The following is a 19,085-nucleotide window of genomic DNA, read 5'->3' on the forward strand; positions in this document are numbered from 1 at the left end:
TCCTTGTTCTGTAGTGGCAGTTACTGCCAAAGCAACGTTTTTAAAAAACCTGCGCAGACAATCGACTCTCCAAGGGCCAATCGGAAGCCCCGCCTCGCCTCACCCGTGTTCTAAAACTGCTTTGCAGGCCCCTGGTTGGCGGGGGGGGGGGGGGGGGACCCCTGCTCTGCTTACTGTGGTTCAGGAAGAACTGGGCAATCGGCAGCAGCGCTCGAGCGTGGGAAAGGTCCCCGCTGATCCGGCCGTGCAAGATCTTCAGGCAGGAGAGGGAGCGGTAGACATAGGAGGAGTCTTGCTTGCAAATTAGGTCCATTACGGCAACGGCTTCGATGAGACACTGCAGGGGAAAGTGAGAGCGAGAGAGATCTGTTGAATCAGAAATTCCAGACAGGTCCCAGTCTGTGGCTGAGTCCCAGTCCCCCGCCCCCTAGCTGGCTTACCGCTTTCTGTAGCTCCGCATCTGCCTTCTTCAGGGCCCCTGGCAGACAGAACAAATCAAATTCAGACACCTAGATCACGGTGTTCCCGTGAAGCTGATTTACTGTGAGCTAGCTCACAGTTTTTAAACCTACGGCTTGCACGTTTTCATTTTAGTTCAGGACAAATGGCCGCAGAGCAAACTAATTGAGGCAGCAGCCCAATCGCTCGCTCATGACTTTGACGCCAGTAGCTCACGAAGTAGAATTTTTGCTCACAAGACTCCACAGCCCTAGAGGAAGCATAGCTCACATAGTAATCAACAGGCCCCAAACCAAGAGACCTAAAGCTGAAGGCAGTTCTTCCTGATATAAACTGCAATGTTCCCTCTAAGCTGCAGAGTCTTGTGAGCAAAAATTCTTCTTTGTGAGCTCCTGGCATGAAAGTGGTGAGCGACTGCATCAGTCAGTGTCCTCTGGGGTCATCCTTCCTGAGCTAAGACAAAGATATGAACATACGAAGCTGCCTTATACTGCATCTGACCCTCAGTCCATCAAAGTCAGTATTGTCTACTCAGACTGGCAGCGGCTCTCCGGGGTCTCAAGCCGAGGTTTTTCACACCTATTTGCCTGGACGTGTGAGATGTGTGAGCTAGAGGCTAAAAATCTTTGCGCTAGCTCACACTAACTCCGCTTATTATTATTATTTATTAAATGGATGAATTGCCTCATCCCGGCCAATGCCGGGCTCTAGGCAATGTACAGCAAAAGGTACACATAAAAATCAATAAAACCAGTCATTTAAAACAGTTGCAACCCAATGAACCTACTATATAGTGTGCTGTAATTCTGCTTTCCAGGCATTGGGCCACAATCGAAAAGAAAAAACTCTCCGTGTAAAACGCAATTTTAACTTATTATTATTTTAACTTATTATTCAGAAAAAGTATCAAAATACAAAACGAATGTTACCAGTACAGATCACCAAGTTAAAACCTCATAAGTTACTCAGCGCTCCCACAGCCCTTATGTGGCTGAAAGTCACTAAATGACATTCAGTCCAGTATTAAAAGTAGGTGGTCAAATGGAGAACCGGTCCGCTTTGCAAACGGCTTTTGACTCTCAAATCCTTCTTCCAGGGACCATTCTTATGAGTATTGAACAGTTTTCCAGGTCCAGTAGTGCCAAAAGAATTCTACAAAACAATAACCACATAACATACAGAAAGGGCATACTACAAATACTCATAACATGAAAAATATGAAAATTATATATGTCTCACCGTCTGAGTCACTCACCCTAGCTTTCTCTAATTAGCACGCATAATAGCAGGAACGCCATAGTAAGTACTATTCGGATTTGAGATCCGAAACGGCTTGCAAAGTGGACCTCCCTTTGACCACCTACTTTTAATACTGGACTGAATGTAATTTAGAGGCTTTCAGTCACATAAGGGCAGTAGGAGCACTGAGTAACTTATGAGGTTTTAACTTGGTGATCTGTACTGGTAACATTCGTTTTGTATTTTGATACTTATTATTCACAATAAGTTAAAATTGCACTTTGCACGGAGAGTTTTTTCTTTTTGTTGTGGCTTAGTCTCTCCTCCGTGGTCCTGTTTACATTGTGACGTCACCTTCCAGGCATTGGGAGTAGTTCCCCCCATAAGTAGAGGGGAGGGAGGGGGGTGCCAACCCGGCAGCTGCCACTGTCCTCAAACAAAAGCCGGGCGGAACATCTCTGCTCTGCAGGCCCTGTGGAATTGTAAAAGATCCCGCAGGGCCCTGGTGTCTTCCGGCAGAGAGTTCCACCAGGTTGGGGCCACAACTGAAAAAGTCCTGGCGCTTGTTGAGGACAGCCAGATCTCTTTAGGGCTGGGGATCATCAGTAGATTTTGAGGGCTTAGAGGGAACACTGGTTGTGAGGATACTGTGGGGTGAGGGGAGGAAAAAGTTAAGAGTGCAGGCTTGTAAGCTTCACACCCTGGGGTTTTGGAATGTCAGAAAGTCTTTGGGGTTTTTCTTTTTTGGGGGGTGTAGGTCCCTGATCACTAGAACACCCCACCCTGCGCCCTTTCGGGGTTCTAGAACTTCAGCAGAAATTGCATGCAGACTTTCAAACTCTTCTCTGGAGCCACAGGGGCTAGAAACTTGACATAATGGTTATTTGGGTGCCCCACAAGTCACTGAGGGCTGGAGGATGTAGGAAACAGGAAGGGGTAAGAGCGATCCCCCTGTTTATCCTCACCAAAAACCAGCCAGGCCTGTGCACAGAGAAGAAAGCAAAAGCACTTTCATGGAATTTAAATAATGCCGTTTCAATCCACTTCAGCGACCATTTGCAAGCGGATGCTGCCATTTTGCAGTGTCAAACCCAGTTGCAAAGTGGACTGAAAGTGCGTGAATTAGTTGAAAGCGATCTGGATCGAGGCAGCTCGGCGGTCCTGATGCTGTTAGACCTATTGACAGCATTAAGAATATAAGAACATAAGAGAAGCCATGTTGGATCAGGCCAATGGCCCATCCAGTCCAACATTCTGCGTCACATAAGAGAAGCCCTGTTGGATCAGGCCAGTGGCCCATCCAGTCCAACACTCTGTGTCACATAAGAACATAAGAGAAGCCATGTTGGATCAGGCCATTGGCCCATCCAGTCCAACACTCTGTGTCACAGAAGAACATAAGAGAAGCCATGTTGGATCAGGCCAGTGGCCCATTCAGTGCAACACTCTGTGTCACATAAGAACATAAGAGAAGCCATGTTGGATCAGGCCAATGGCCCATCCAGTCCAACATTCTGTGTCACATAAGAGAAGCCCTGTTGGATCAGGCCAGTGGTCCATCCAGTCCAACACTCTGTGTCACATAAGAACATAAGAGAAGCCATGTTGGATCAGGCCAGTGGCCCTTCCATTCCAACACCCTGTGTCACATAAGAACATGAGAGAAGCCATGTTGGATCAGGCCAGTGGCCCATCCAGTCCAACACTCCGTGTCACACAGTGGCCAATATATGGTCAACCATCAGCTGCTAGCCCACCACCTCACCGACGCAGGGATTCAGGGTCTAGCCTTACAGTGGCTTTCCTCTTTCCTATGTGGTCGGGGACAAAGGGTGTCAATTGGGGGAGAGTCGTCCCGGAGACACCCACTTAACTGTGGTGTGCCTCAGGGAACGGTTCTGTCCCCAGTGTTGTTTAACATCTACATGCGACCCCTTGCCCAGATTATCCGGAGGGATGGGCTGGGTTGCCATCAGTATGCTGATGACACCCAGCTCTATCTACTGATGGACGGCCGACCTGACGATGTCCCAGAAAGCCTGGATCAGGCACTGAAAGCCATGGCTGGTTGGCTTAAGCCGAGCTGACTGAAGCTGAACCCGACGAAGACAGAGGTCCTTTGCCTGAGTCGCGGCGGCCTGGGCAGGGAAATCCCCTTACTAACTTTTGACGGGGCGCCACTGACAATGGCGTCCAAGGTCAGAAGCTTGGGGGTTCTATGGGAGGCCTCCCTGACGATGGAGGCCCAGATAGCAGCAACTGCGAAATCTGCCTTCTTTCATAAATCGAATTAAACATAAACAACCTCAACTCACGGCGATTGCTCTGCTCCAGAAGCCGCTGGCAGTACTCGAAGGCCTTCTCCCTCAAGCGCTCTTTTGGGGGGAGCAAGCGGCTGGAGCTGGAGGTGACCGAGACCATCGACATGACTGAGCCGTCCACCTCCGATTTGTCATCTGCGGGGGAAACAGAGGAGTAAGTGATGGATTAGTAAGTGATGGTAAGACAAGTAAGGGATGGATTAGCAACATGTTGGTAAGTGATGGTATGACAATGCTGGTAAGTGATGGTAAGACAAGTAAGGGATGGATTAGCAACATGTTGGTAAGTGATGGTAAGACAACGTTGGTAAGTGATGGTAAGACAAGTAAGGGATGGATTAGCAAAATGTTGCCCAAATTAAGGAAACTGAGTCCTGGAGCTTACTGTAGGCCCTGTATGAAGAGCCCTCTAAGCTCTTGGAAGATTGGCTACATCAGGGGGGCGTGACCTAATATGCAGAGGAGCTCCTCCTAGGAAAAGAGCCCTGCAGGTAAGAGAGATTCAGGAGGGATAGTCGTGTTGGTCTGAAGCAGTAGAACAAAGTCTGAGTCCAGCGGCAACTTTAAGTCTAACAAAGTTGAATTCTGGGTAAGGGGGCAGGCCGTGTTGGTCTGAAGCAAACCCAAGTTTGAGTCCAGGGGCACCTTTGAGATCAACAAAGTTCAATTCTGGGTAGCTTTTCCCAGGCAGGTACACTTCTTCAGATACGCAGAAATGGAAGGCAACAGTTCAGACTTATAGACAGAGGCTGAACAGCAAATTAACACGTGACCTGATGAAGATGTTTTAAGAGATGCAGAGACAAAACAGGAATAACAAGTTTATATGGTCCACAGTCGTCTGGAATTAATTAAGGAGTCTCAGTAGCAATGAAGTCTCAGTTACCATCCCACAATTAGAAAGGACACTTTCACACATTTATCTCCTATCTTGGCATATTTATTGCTTCACTGTTAAATCCAAACAACTGTTGACCGGATAAACTTAACTTGATATTCCTTGGTTTAAACAATTTATTGGTAGCATATGGTTACAAAACTTAACTATTTCTTAATTTTTTTTTCCCCATTAACCCATATGACATTTCCATCCCCCCTCCCTCCAATGTTGACTTCCCCGAGGTTATAAGTTCAAACCAATACTAAAGGCACTTCTAACTGCTCAAAGTTCAATATATATATTCTTACAACTAAAAAATTGTCCAATGTTTCTTTACTTTCCAAGTTTTCTCCATATATCCTTTAAATTTTCTCCACTCCCTTTTGAATATCTCTAAGTCATAGTCTCTTAGTGTTCTGGTTAATTTTTCCATTTCACACCACAATAAAACTTTCATGGTCCATTCCCATTTCTCTGGTATTTTTTCTTGCTTCCAAAGCTGCGCGTATAAAGTCCTAGCAGCTGATAACAGGTACCAAATTAGAGTCCTATCTTCTTTTGGAAATTTTTCTAATTGTAATCCAAGTAAAAACGTCTCTGCAATTTTCTTAAAATCATAGCCCAAAATATTGGAGATTTCTTGTTGTATCATCTTCCAGAATTCTTTCGCTTTTTCACATGTCCACCACATATGGAAGAAAGAACCTTCACGTTTTTTACATTTCCAACATCTATCCGACATTTTCTTACTTATCTTAGCCAATTTTAACTTGATATTCCTGTTTTGCTGTTCCGCCTCTGTCTATAAGCCTGAACTGTTACCTTCCATTCCTACGCTATCTGAGGAAGTGTGCCTGAATGGGAAAGCTTACCCAGAATTAAACTTTGTTCATCTTCAAAGTGCCACTGGACTCAGCCTTAGTCCTGCTCCTTCAGACAAAACACGGCTGCCCACCTTGATCGGTGTGGGAGGAAAGGGTTAGCAAATGCCATCTTCCCCCTTTGGAGACAGAGCAGCCTCCAGCTCCTTTTCCTGCCCAGTGCTCAGCGATGCTTCTTATGTTTTGAGTCAGAAAATGGGATAAACATAAGCCAACTGTCCCACGTCCATTTAGGCAGAAATTGCCCAGTTCATGCCTTCGCTCAGCCACGGGCGACCGTGACCTCACACCCTCTTTTTCCAGGCGAGTCCCCAAACCCTTACCTGAGTTCAGACCACTCGCCCCGCCACACCCGTAGCACGAGAGCCACTTCCGCAGCATGGAGAAGGCCTGCATGTTCAGCCACTGGTCCTCCGTGTAATGCTGGCCGACCGACAGCACGGTGAAGAAGTCGGTGGCGACCGTCCCGTCCACCTCTGTGATGGGGCCAGGCTGCGAGGGGAGACAGAGAGGGCAGAAGAAAGGGTGTGATTGTGGGTCGTAAGGAGCAGTACACTGCCTGCTCCCATACATACATGAACACGTGGAGCTCAGTAGAAACGAGTAAGAATCCAGCAGGATCTTAAAGACTAACGGAATTGGTAGCAGGTAGGTGTTTTTGGAAGTCACGGCTCAGTTTCTTCCGACACAGCTAAAATGTGAGCCCACCTGTCCTATATATTGGAAAGTGAAGCGATTTCAGATGCCAAATGACGTCAGCAGCCAAATGAGAATAGCGGGTGCGACGGGATTAGATGTGATATGCAGAGAGGTCCTAGGTGTGGAAAAATCAGCGTTGGTAACAAGACAGGAAACCTAAGTCTCAATTCAGTCCCGGTGGATGCATCATCTCGAGCTTCATTAACAGCTGCAATTCAGCAGCCTCTTTTTCTAATCTCCCTTGGAAATTCCTTTGTAAGGTAATTGCTACATGGAGCTGCTTTATACTGAATCAGACCCTGGGTCCATCAAAGTCAGCATTGTCTATTCTTATTTTGATTTATTTATTTAGTAGGCTTCTATTCCGCCCTTTCCCATAAGCGGGCTCAGGGCAGATCACAGCATAAGCTTAACAACAATAAAAACCTACCATTCAGAACTAAAACAATGCATTAAAATTGAACAAAGTAAGAACAACAGAGCAATAAATTTATTTATCAATTTGATTTGATTTATACCCCGGCCTCCCCGCTGAAGCAGGCTCAGGGCGGCTCACAGCATAAAATCCTAGCAAAAATTTAAACAATACATATTATAAAATTGCAGGTTCTGCCATTCAAAACAATCAAAATTTGTTTGGTGCTAATCTCATTAGATCAGGGGTCCTCAAACTACGGCCCGGGGGCCAGATGCAGCCCGCTGTGGACGTTTATGCGGTCCGCCGGGTTATGGCAAAATCAGACCGGAAGTGACGTTTGACCTAAACTCGCGTTAGCAACGCACACTTCCGGCACTGGGCTGAGGCGGCGGAGACAGAGTGTGAGGCGATACCGAGGTGAGGTGAGTTCCCAGGCTGGGGTGTGTGGTGTGGGGAAGGGAGAGAGATGCAGAAGACGGAGAACTGACGGCCCGCGGCCTTGTACAGTAACAGCAGCCACCACAACAGTCCGGCCCTCCAACAATCTGAGGGACAGTGAACTGGCCCCCTATTTAAAAAGTTTGAGGACCCCTGCATTAGATGTTGTATATTTTCAGCGGCGACGGCATTTCTCCCGTTTCCTACGATGTAGGCTCCGCGTCAATTAAAAGCCGACCCGAAGAGAGCGGTCTTGCAGGCCTTGCGGAACTGAACAAGGTTCCGCAAGGCCCTCACTCCCTCTGGCACTTGGTTCCACCAGTAGGGGGCTGCAATCGAAAAGGCCCTCTCTCTGGTGGTCTTCAGTCTGGCCTCCTTTGGCCCCGGGATTGCCAATAGATTTTGAGATCCCGATCGAGGTATCCTCTGGGGAGCGTGTAGGGAGAGACGGTCCCTAAATAAAGTGCATCACTGGTAGTCTGGGGTAGTGGCTCTCCAAGGTTTCAGGCAGAGGCCTTTTGCATTATCTCCTACTTGATCCTTTCACTGGCAATGCCGGGGACTGAACCTGAGACCTCTGGCACACCTCTCCTTTGAGCCAAGGAGTTCAAGGCATCCAGTGACCAGGGCTGGCTCGCCCACTAGGCAAACTAGGCATTTGCCAAAATCGGCCCCAGTCCCGCCCCCTAGGCAAATCACTAGTTGCCACGATCCAGGAAGGAAATGGGGAGGAAGCGGCGGCAGCGGCAGTCACTTTTCCAGCGTCTTGCTGATCCTGCCTTTCGCCGCCAGCCCAGTGCTGAAAGTCCGGAGAGCGCTGGAAGGCCCGCATAGGAGCGCCGGCTTCCCTGCTGCTTTTCCGCCGATCAGCTGATTGACTGGGGAGAGGGGCGCCTTGAAAGAGGCCCGGGAGCTGACGTTTCACTGCCAGTTCCATGGGTTCGATGGATTGTCAATTTAAGAATAAGAACATAAGAACATAAGAGAAGCCATGTTAGATCAGGCCAATGGCCCATCCAGTCCAACATTCTGTGTCACACAGCGGCCAAATATATATATATATATATATATATATATATATACACACACACACACACACACTGTGGCTAATAGCCACTGATGGACCTCTGCTCCATATTTTTATCTAACCCCTTCTTGAAGGTGGCTATGCTTGTGGACGCCACCACCTCCTGTGGCAGTGAATTCCACATGTTAATCACCCTTTGGGTGAAAAAGTACTTCCTTTGGGTGAAAAAGTACTTCCTTTGGGTGAAAAAGTACTTATTCGGCCAATGGCATAAATCATTCGGCCAATGGCATAAATCAAAAGCAAATCAAAAGCATAAAACCATTCAACAAAACATTTAAGAATAAAATTGATCTAACTATAACAGGAATATCTCTAAGATTTAACATTTAAAATAGACCTAAATATAACAGGAATATCTCTAAGATTTAACATTTAAAATCCACACATAAGAAGTGGACCTATTTTATAGCTCTAAAATTTAGAATCTCTTACCTAAAATCTCATGCCGAATTCTACAAGCTGCTGAGAAAAATTTAGCACAGCTAATAGTGGCCTGTGGATTCACACCCATCCAAAGCTTCCTTAAAATATCTGCATCAGAACAACCTAGGTAATTATTCAGCAGGTTCCATGGGCATTAAAGATTGGGAGAGAGCGAGGGGGAGGCACTGCGGAGGGGGGTGCGGGGGCAGCAGGGGGCATCAAGCCTGCCTGAGTCGCCATGCGCCACGGGCTGGGCCTGTCAATGACTCTGGAACCAGCAGACGGAGAAGCAAACCTTTCGGCCGGGTCATCTGGCCTTCTCTCACCTGCCGTGCGCGGGGGTTGAAGAAGCCTCCGGAGGACTGGGGAATTCCTTGCTGAACACTGGCATACCTCAGCCAGTCCACCATTCGCTTGCTAAGAAGGTTGATCTGGTCTGTGGGGTGGAAGCGACACAGCTCGTCAGAAAGACACACGGACCCCGCTGAGCTGCTGGCAAAGCGACATCACAATCGTACGGCAGGAGGAAGAAGCAGCAAGGATCATAATCTTGGTTTGTTGAGGGACAAGAGCATGCACAAGGAATGCAGGCCAGCCATTAGGAGATGTAGCCAGTTTGGTGTAGTGGTTAAGCGTGCGGACCCTTCTCTGGGAGAACCGGGTTTGATTCCCCACTCCTCCACTTGCACCTGCTGGCATGGCCTTGGGTCAGCCATAGCTCTTGCAGGAGTTGTCCTTGAAAGAACAGCTGCTGTAAGAGTCCTCTCAGCCCCACCCACCTCACAGGGTGTCTGTTGTGGGGGAGGAAGGTATAGGAGATTGTGAGCCGCTCTGAGACTCTGAGATTTGGAGTGGAGGGTGGGATATAAATCAAATATCTTAAAAAGGTCAAGGTAGTCCCCTGTGCAAGCACCAGTCGTTTCCGACTCTGGGGTGATGACGCATCATGACGTTTTCATGGCAGACTTTTTACGGGGTGGTTTGCCATTGCCTTCCCCAGTCATCTACACTTTCCCCCCAGCAAGCTGGGGACTCATTTTACCAGCCTCGGAAGGATGGAAGGCTGAGTCAACCTGGAGCCGGCTACCTGAAAACCCAGCTTCCGCCGGGACTGAACTCAGGTCGTGAGCAGAGCTTGGACTGCAGTACCGCAGCTTTACCACTCTGCGCCACGGTGAAGAATTATTTCCTTCCCTCAAATTAAATTTTTATTTCTGGGGGGAGGGGGGGAGGAAATGGAATATAAAGTTGCACAGAAATACATTTTAGAAAAGTATTAAACGATGTAAGGTGTAACAATGTTCGTAGGGCCTGTAAGACAGAGCTGCTCCACCAGCCTTTTGGTTGAGACAGCGGGTGTCCTATTCCACCAACTATTTCATCAGTCAGCCTCCCTTGTTATGACATCATGCTTTATAGTTATGACATCATGCTTTATAGTTTGTTGAGGTGCTGAATCTGTTTTTAATACCATCACTTCTTCCTGGGCCAAAAACTGTGGAATGTGCCCTTTCCACCGGTGATGCATCTTATTTAGTTTTATCGTTCTGCTATTTTGATTTTATTATATTTTTTAAAATTGACTTGTTGGTTTTTATTGTCCAATCTATGTTGTGATCCACCCTGAGCGCCTTATGGGAAAGGGCGGAATATAAGTTTACTAAATAAATAACTTTTGAATTGAGAGAAACAAAATTCTTCAAAGGGTAAAACTGAAATTTGTCTATCGAGCCAAGCAGGAAAAATCATACAATTTTATAAACGTTCTGAGCCCCGTGGCGCAGAGTGGTAAAGCTGCAGTACTGCAGTCGGAGCCCTCTGCTCACGACCTGAGTTCGATCCTAGCGGAAGCTGGGTTCAGGTAGCCGGCTCCAGGTTGACTCAGCCTTCATCCTTCCGAGGTAGGTCAAAGGAGTCCCCAGCTTGCTGGGGGGGAAGTGTAGATGACTGGGGAAGGCAATGGCAAACCACCCCCCGTAAAAAGTCTGCCATGAAAACGTGAAAGCAACATCACCTCAGAGTCGAAAACGACTGGTGCTTGCATAGAGGACTACCTTTACCTTTTTTTTTTTTTATAAAACTAAGATTCTGTAACAGAGGGTGAGTTTATAGCCTTAATAATGTTAAAAAACTGAAAATTATATGGGAAATCAAACATAAAATTTAAGTAACAAATGCAGAACTAGCACATTCTTGTAACAGAAAAGAAACTTAACATCAACAATTCTATTGGCTAGGAACCATTTAAAAGTGATTTGTTGCTGGAAATAAATTCAATAATGAGGAACCAAGTTTGTAGTGACAAATGTAAAGGAATCAATTGCCTTGGAAGCACAAAAGCGTCACATAGTACCCCCCCTCCTCCACGTTTCCAAATTAAGGGGAAAATGCTGTTCAAACAAATTACAAAGATGACCTGACTCCAAAGGCAACAAGAGAAAGAAATTTTACTTACAAAAACAGAAGCACATCTTATGTGATACGTTCACGTCGGTGCATTTAACTTGTCGTGAACAGAGATTACCTTCCAAAAAGGTTAACTTGCTACAGCTCTGAGCCCAGGTAAGAGAGAAGAGAGGTCTCACAAAAGATGAAACAAATGGCCAAAGAGGCTGGAATGGCTTTGGGTCAGCCATTCTGGGAGGGAGGGAAGGAAGGCAAATAGATGGAGGGAGGTGGAAAGAAAGCAACTTTAACTTTAAATGCATTCTCCAAGCTGCTGGCTGACTTGGCTTGGAGAAGTGATTTCAAGAGAGAACTGCCTTCTCCAAGCTGGCCAATGGGGGCGGTGGGGGCTTCGAGAGCCACACGATATGTGTGAAAGAGCCGCATGTGGCTCCCAAGCCACAGTTTGGCCAACCCAGCTCTAAATGGTCAGAGACTGTGCACGTGACATCCCCGTTTCCTCAAATGAGGTGGCCATTCACTGCATGGCGTTTAACATCCTCGCGCTTACCTTCGTTGAGGCTTGCTGGCGCCAGGCTGATAACCTTTGACAGGAGAGGCAGGAGATGCCAAGCGCTCTGGCCTTCGGGCAGTCTGCCTTCCAGGGCTCTGACCAGCCGCTGCCCCACGGCTTCTGCCTCTGCCTTTGCATTGCCCTTGCAAAGAGAGCAGATATTTCAACACTGGGGAATCTCACAAGGGACAAATCCAGACGCTTGGGCAGAGTTTGTGCATCAGGGTCGTTTGGGAGCAAAACTGTTTCTAGGAGCCAAGTTCTCCTCTAGAGCAGGGGTGTCACACATGCGGCCAGAGGGCTGGATCAGGCCCCTAGAAGGCTCCTATCAGGCCCTCAAGCAACTCACTGTCATCTGCTTCCTTCTCCCTCTCTTGCTTCCTTCTGCGTCAGTTTGCTTTGCCAGGCTTGCTCAATCGCACAGGAGCTACCGAGCAAAGCCTCTATTTTCTCCATTAGCTGACCAGCACATGAAACAATTTATGTACAAAAACTTCCAATGCCCAGCCATTTCATATCTCCCCCTGAGTCTTAGGCGAAAAGCACTGACCGTGAGACTTCTGTAATGAATGTCAATAAATCAAAAGCAGGTTTGCAGCTTACAGACACACATCTGTATAGTCAGCTTACTCAAGCTTGCTACAGCAGACATTGTCCTCAGATTTCGATGCACTCATTCAGAGCGAGAGGGGTCAGTTCTCAGAGACCGTTAAATAAACCAAACATTGCAAAAATGCTATTGTTTTGAGCATCGTCTCCAAAATCCATGGCGAGAAATGGGCTGTAATGAAACTGCGAGGATAAAAGAAAAGGATCTTGCACACCCAGGGAAATGCTGGTCACCACTTCAAGGCTGGTCAGCAATTTTTCTCCAGGCCAGTTTGACCAGGGATCTTGAAGGGTTTTGCCATCTTCTGAGCATGGAGCAGGGGTCACTTTGGATGCAGGCAGGGATGCAGGCAGCAGCTCCTTTGCATATTAGGTGACACACCCCTCGATGTAGCCAATCCTCTGAGAGCTTACAAGGCTCTTTTTTGCAAGCTCTCGGAGGATTGGCTACATCAGGGGTGTGTGGCCTAATATGCCAAGGCTCCTGCTAGAATTCCACCCCTGGGATGTATGTGTGTGTTGGAGGGGTGAGGTATTTGTGAATTTACTGTACTGTGCTGGGGGCTGGATTAGATGACCCTGGGGGTCCCAGCTCTATGATTCTATGAACCAGAGGGAGTCCGAGACGATGCTCATTTACCTGGGCCAACATGATGGGGAACGTTAGACTCAAGAGCTCGGTGTCCTGGATCTTATCCCAAGACACAGACAGGTCGTTGCCCGGCAGCATTTCTCTCAGGATTGCAGCACACAAAACCTGGACTTGCTTGGAGGACTTGGGCGGCTGCAACGCTGCCTGCAGGAGTTCCACAAATTTGCCATCCAATCTGCAGAAAAGGCCACAGGGGGGGTGGGAAAGGGCTGACTTTTTTAAAAAAACATTCTATTGATAGAACGCTCTGATCTGGATTGCTCAAAACTAGTCCAGTCTAGTTAGTTCCTGGAAGCTAAGCAGGCTCAAGCCTGGTTAGTTCTTGAATGGGAAACCACCAAAGAATTCCAGGGTTACAACACAGAGGCAGGCAAAGGCAAACCATCTCTGAACATCTTCTTGCCTTGAAAACCCCATGAGGGGTCACCAGGACTTGGCTGGGACTCGATGGAACCTTCCAGCAGCTTGCCATAACACCAGTTTTGAAATCCTTTCTTTCTCATCCGGTTATAACAGTTTATTTGTTTTATATAAGGTTAAGGGAAAGGAGGAAAGGGTAGTGGGAAAGGGGGTTCTCTCATTTTCTTCAGCTCTCCCTCACATGGCTCATGCCCAAACTAAACTAAAGATTAAGCCCAAGTGAGTATTTAATAGCCATGCAGTGACTACCTCGGTAAAAAGGCAGTCCCTTGTGCAAGTACTGGGTCATTACTGACTCATGGGGTGATGTCACATCGTGACGTTTTCTTGGCAGACTTTTTACCGGGGTGGTTTGCCCTTGCCTTCCCCAGTCATCTACACTTTTCCCCAGCAAGATGGGTCCTCATTTTACTGACCTTGGAAGGATGGAAGGCTGAGTCAACCCTGAACTGGCTATCTGAACCCAGCTTCCGCCAGGATCAAACTCAGGTCGAAAACAGAGCTTGGGACTGCAGCTTACAACATCATGATATTTTCGCGGCAGACTTTTTACTGGGTGGTTTGCCCTTGCCTTCCCCAGTCATCTACAACTTTCCCCAGCAAGATGGGTCTTCATTTTACCGACCTCAGAAGGATGAAGGCTGAGTCAACCTTGATCCGGCTCCCTGAACCCAGCTTCCACTGGGATCAAACTCAGGTCATGAGCAGAGCTTGGACTGCAGTATTGCGGCTTTACCGCTCTGCACCATGGAGCTCCCCATCCACCTTGCGTGTGGATCAAAAGCATCCCGAGAAGTCGCAGGATCTTCCGGATTGCAGAAAAATGTGTTTTTAAGTATTTTGAGAAACAACTTTGGGCAACCTGAAATTCCACCTATGAGCTGGTAATCAGCACAAGGAGTGCTGGCAGAGGGTGGGGGAAGGGGGGAGGGCAGGGAAAAGATGAGTGAAAAAGCAGCCATAGACAGGACAGGAGAGAGGAGAGAGGGAAAGAAAGAAGCAGAGCCAGCAGGGTGGGAAGAGGGAAAAACAGAGCTGAAAAGTATCAAATGGGAGCAGGGAGGGCAAGCTGTGGGCAAAATGGGAACTGGGAAAGTGGGCACAGCTGTGGGTGGGGCAAGCAGAAAGGAGGAGACAGAACCAGCTAGAAGAGAGGGCAGACAGGCAAAAAGATCAGGCAGATAGTGAGGGAATGGAGGTGGGAACAGTGAGATTTCAGACCCTTTCTGTTATCTCCCGTTGTTCAGGTGTTAATGTAAGATAGCCATAGCCAGGCCTGTAGCCAGAAAATTCCAGTTGGGGTGGCCCACAGAAAAAATTTTTGGATGGGGGGGCCCCCTTCTGGTGGCCCCCACCGCCACTTTTCTCCCCGTGGCTCTGGCAGCCCCACCCCCCTCCGCGCAGCTCTTTCCTTCCCACCCACCCACTCACTCACCTACCCACCAACAGGGCGAAAAAGTAAAGTGTGGGCTCCTGCAGCTCGTGCAAGGCGCCCCCCCCCGCCCCGGCCGATCACACAATCACCGAGAAAAGCCGCACGAAATCTGGTGGTGTCTATGCCGGTTTCCCGGCGCGATCAGCAAGTCCAGCGCTGGCCACCCCAGTGCTTAACTTGCTGATCACGCCGGGAAGCCAGCGTAGACACTGCTGGCTTCCATGCGGCTTTTCCCGGTGATCACATGATCAGGCGGGGGGGGGGCCGCCTTGCACAAGCCGCAGGAGCCCACACTTTACTTTTTCGCCCCATTGGTGGGTAAGTGGGTGGGAGGGGAAGGTGCCGCATGGAGGGGGGTGGGGCCGCCAGAGCCGCAGGGCGAAAAGTAGCGGCAGAGAGAGTGGGGGCAAAGGGGGGGCCAAAAAGGTCCGAGGGGGGTTGGATGGAGGGGCCGTTCCCCCCACATCGTGGCTACGGGCCTGGTCATGGCTGATGCAGTGCTGCTTACCTGCATTTTAAAAGTACATAAGAGAAGCCATGTTGGATGAGGCCAATGGCCCATCCAGTCCAACACTCTGTGTCACGCAGTGGCGAAAAAACCCAGGTGTCCTCAGGGAGTCTACAGTGGGGCCAGGGCACTAGAAGCCCTCCCACTGTGCCCCTCCCAAGCACTAAGAACACAGAGCATCACTTGCCCCAGAGAGAGAGTTCCATCTATACCCTGTGGCTAATAGCCACTGATGGACCTCTGCTCCATATGTTTCTCCAATCCCTTCTTGAAGCCGTTTATGCTGGTCGCTCCCACCGCCTCCAGATTATCTTAAACAGCCAATTAATTCAACACACGCAATCTAAAAAGTTACCAGCCCAAAGTAAAATAAGGCAGAGGTATTGCACTTCAGCAGAAGCCCTTGGGATGCTTCTATAACTGAGCTTGTGGGTGGAGGGTGACAAACTTCTGCCTGAATCCTTCCCACCCACCCCCCAAAAAGATCAGCATTTATGTTGACTCACTTTCGTCCATATTTGGTAGCTGAGACAATAAGGAATAATCTTTGCAAGCAATCAATAGTTTCATTCCCAAAATCCTGATTTTGGAGGAGGCCTGCGATTCGAGAAGTGAATTTTTTCAGTTCTTCATCCTGGATTTTCCTAGTAAGTAAAAACATCAAATTGTTTAATTAAGTAAGGTACCTCCAGCAACAGACATTAAGAAAAGTCAGGCTAGCAAAATCTCAGCTTTTTTTGCCATGAGCAAATATATTGCATTACCTCCTACACCCCTGGTGACCAGATTTCAGACAGCAGAATAAGGAAAACCTGCCTGGAACATCAGAGAACCACTGCTGAGCTAGATGAACTAGTGTTCCGGCTCAGGATGAAGCAGGTCCATAGAGCTCCCTTAATTAGCTTGACTAGGAAAGGAAAGGTTCCCTGTGCAAGCACCAGGCATTTCCGACTCTGGGATGACATTGCTTTCACGTTTTCACGGCAGACTTTTTATGGGGTGGTTTGCCATTGCCTTCCCCAGTCATCTACACTTTCCTCCAGCAAGCTGGGTACTCATTTTACTGACCTCGGAAGGATGGAAGGCTGAGTCAATCTCAAGCCAGCTACCTGAAAACTCAGCTTCTGCCAGGGATCGAACTCAGGTCGTGAACACAGCTTAGGACTGCAGTACTGCAGCTTTAACACTCTGCGCCACGGGGCTCTTTATTAGCTTAAGACACTCCTAAATTTCATTATGAAAATCCATCAGCACTGGGACAATCAAACCCAATGCTTCAGATCTGGAATTTGAAGGGCAGATGAATAATATTTCTCCACTCAAAGATTTGGAGTGAAAGGAACTTTATAAAAAAAATTGGAGGGGGGGGCAGGTAGTGCAAACCTGAAACAATTTACTTCCTGAAATCAGTGAGTTTGGTGTGGGGGAGAAACTCCCACAAAGCCGCAGGCATTTTTTGTAAATTCCTGAACACACAGAGGAATCCTTTCAGATCAAAGCTCTCAAGTATTAGGACACCACAACTGCATTGTGAAATGCAACTGCACTAAAATTATTGAAGGAAAGGATTTTATGAAAATCCCAAAACAAAAGGCATAGGATACCTCTGCACACATATCATATTGTTCTGGTTGGTCCTGATCAAAAGTATTATGTGGCTTTTATTGTTGTATCTTCCTATTTTTTAAATTTGATTTTAAAAACATACATGTGCTTTTCATGGCAGCCAGGACACTATTGGACTGGGAGCTGCGGGTTAAAATCCCTACTCTGTCTTGAAACCCTCAGGTAGGGTTGCCAAGTTGAACTCAAGAAATACCTGGGGACTTTGGGGGTGAAGCCAGGAGCAAGGGTGTGTGTGACAAACACAACTGAACTCTAAAGGGAGTTCTGGCCATCACATTTAAAGGGACCACATGCCGTTTAAATGCCTTCCCTCCATTTGGAAAAATGAAGGATAGGGGCACCTTCTTTTGGGGCTCATAGAATTGGACCCCCTGGCCCGAACTTTTTAAAACTTGGGAGTTATTTTGCAGAGGCACCAGATGCTATTCGGTGTCTCTACCTCAAAAAACAGCCCCCCTTCAAGCCCCAGATACCCATGGATCAATTTTCCATTATACTCTATGGGAATCTTTCTCCATAGGGAATAATGGAGTGCCCAGCAGGCATTCCCCCCCCCCCCATGCTTTCTGATGTTCCTGAAGCGGGGGGAGGGCCTCCAAACCAGGAGATCCCCTGCCCCCACCTGGGGATTGGCAGTCCTATCCTCAGGACCAGTCACAGAGAGGAAATCCATGTCTGTCACCCTGTACACACAATCCTGGCCATTGTGAGCTTGACCGGACAAAGCAATCCTTATGAACATATGAAGCTGCCTTATACTGAATCAGACCCTGGGTCCATCAAAGTCAGTATTGTCTTCTCAGACTGGCAGTGGCTCTTCAGGGTCTCAAGCTGAAGTTTTTCACACCTATTTGCCTGGACCCTTTTTTGGAGATGCCAGGGATTGAACCTGGGACCTTCTGCTTCCCAAGCAGATGCTCTACCACTGAGCCACCGTCCCTCCCCTAATGGATCACACAATTACACAAATACAGGATACTTTAACCCGCTTTTTTGTTCTTAGTGCATACTCAAAAGCAGGGGTTGTTTTGTAGAAAAACAGATGGTGGAGCTCAGATTGTTATGCAGCTGCACCTACTATTCAATGGACAAGGTAGGCAGGAGAGGGGACCATCAGAAAGGTTCAGGAGCTACGCTCCTGTGAGCTCCTGCTGAATTCAAGGCCTGCTCAAGAGCAAGTTTACATCACTTTGGTGCAACTTCAAAAAAGAAACATACATTGAAATGCACCCACGAGAGGATGATTATGAAACCAGGAATGGGTGTAGGACCATCAAAAGAGAAATCTTCCTTTCCCTACCTGGCCTGGCGTAGGAAGCTTTCCGTCCCCGCTGTGTACATCCTGCCCCCTTTCCCAGCAACGCACGCCTGGGGGATGCTCTGCGGACAATACCGGGAGAATTCCTTCCCACTCCTCCAGCGGGCGGCTGCTGAGCATGCGCAAGTCCGTCGCCGAAATCCACCCGTGTGGAAGACAGCTTCCTTTGCTCCGAAGGTTCCGGATTGAACTGACATGTCAGCAATTCCCCTCCTACCCCCCTCTTCTCACATGTCCCCCCCCCCAATAAAATGTCCGATTCCTAAAAGCATGCGCTCTGCAGATGTTCAGAGGCACTCCCTTTTCACGCCTTCTTCAGATTTCTGGGGGAAGGTGGGGGGGGGGGGAGCTGATTTATGCTGCAGCCAGCCCTTCCCGCCCAGGGGCAGAGTCAAACCAAAGCACTCTCTGTCAGTGCTCAGAGGCACTCGTCTTTTCCTCTCACTAGGTCAGATCGGTGGAGCTGAACTATTCTTGGACCCTCCCCCCATCTCACCCCTCACCAGCCCAATCCCAAAGATGGTGCATCTTCTGGGCATGGAAAAGGGGTGGGGGGTAGGTATTTGTGAATTCCCTGCATTGCGCAGGAGGTTGGACTAGCTGACCCTGGAGTCCGCTTCCAGCGCTATGATTCGCATGCTCCTTCATATCCTTGCAGTGAGGGTAAGCATGTGGGTAAGCAGTCCTTGTGACTGTAAACACAAAGCACT

The 19,085-nt window shown here is 48.2% G+C and overlaps 1 protein-coding gene across 1 annotated transcript in view; it reads right to left on the reverse strand.

Moving 5' to 3' along the window:
- Nucleotides 1-18,489, reverse strand: part of AP5Z1 (adaptor related protein complex 5 subunit zeta 1) — a 36,155-nt gene extending 17,666 nt beyond the window's left edge. Inside the window, exons 1-9 of the mRNA XM_060260819.1 lie at nt 18,358-18,489; nt 15,938-16,075; nt 13,057-13,243; nt 11,805-11,949; nt 9,175-9,284; nt 6,104-6,272; nt 4,014-4,154; nt 441-478; nt 175-337 (exon numbers count right to left, since the gene is read on the reverse strand). Of these exons, the coding sequence (XP_060116802.1) occupies nt 175-337; nt 441-478; nt 4,014-4,154; nt 6,104-6,272; nt 9,175-9,284; nt 11,805-11,949; nt 13,057-13,243; nt 15,938-16,075; nt 18,358-18,398 (1,132 nt within the window). The 5' untranslated portion in view covers nt 18,399-18,489. The remainder of the gene's footprint in view (nt 1-174; nt 338-440; nt 479-4,013; nt 4,155-6,103; nt 6,273-9,174; nt 9,285-11,804; nt 11,950-13,056; nt 13,244-15,937; nt 16,076-18,357) is intronic.
- Nucleotides 18,490-19,085: the final 596 nt, after the last annotated feature.

Source organism: Heteronotia binoei, chromosome 20 (genome assembly GCF_032191835.1).
Source record: "Heteronotia binoei isolate CCM8104 ecotype False Entrance Well chromosome 20, APGP_CSIRO_Hbin_v1, whole genome shotgun sequence".
Lineage (NCBI taxonomy): Eukaryota > Metazoa > Chordata > Lepidosauria > Squamata > Gekkonidae > Heteronotia > Heteronotia binoei.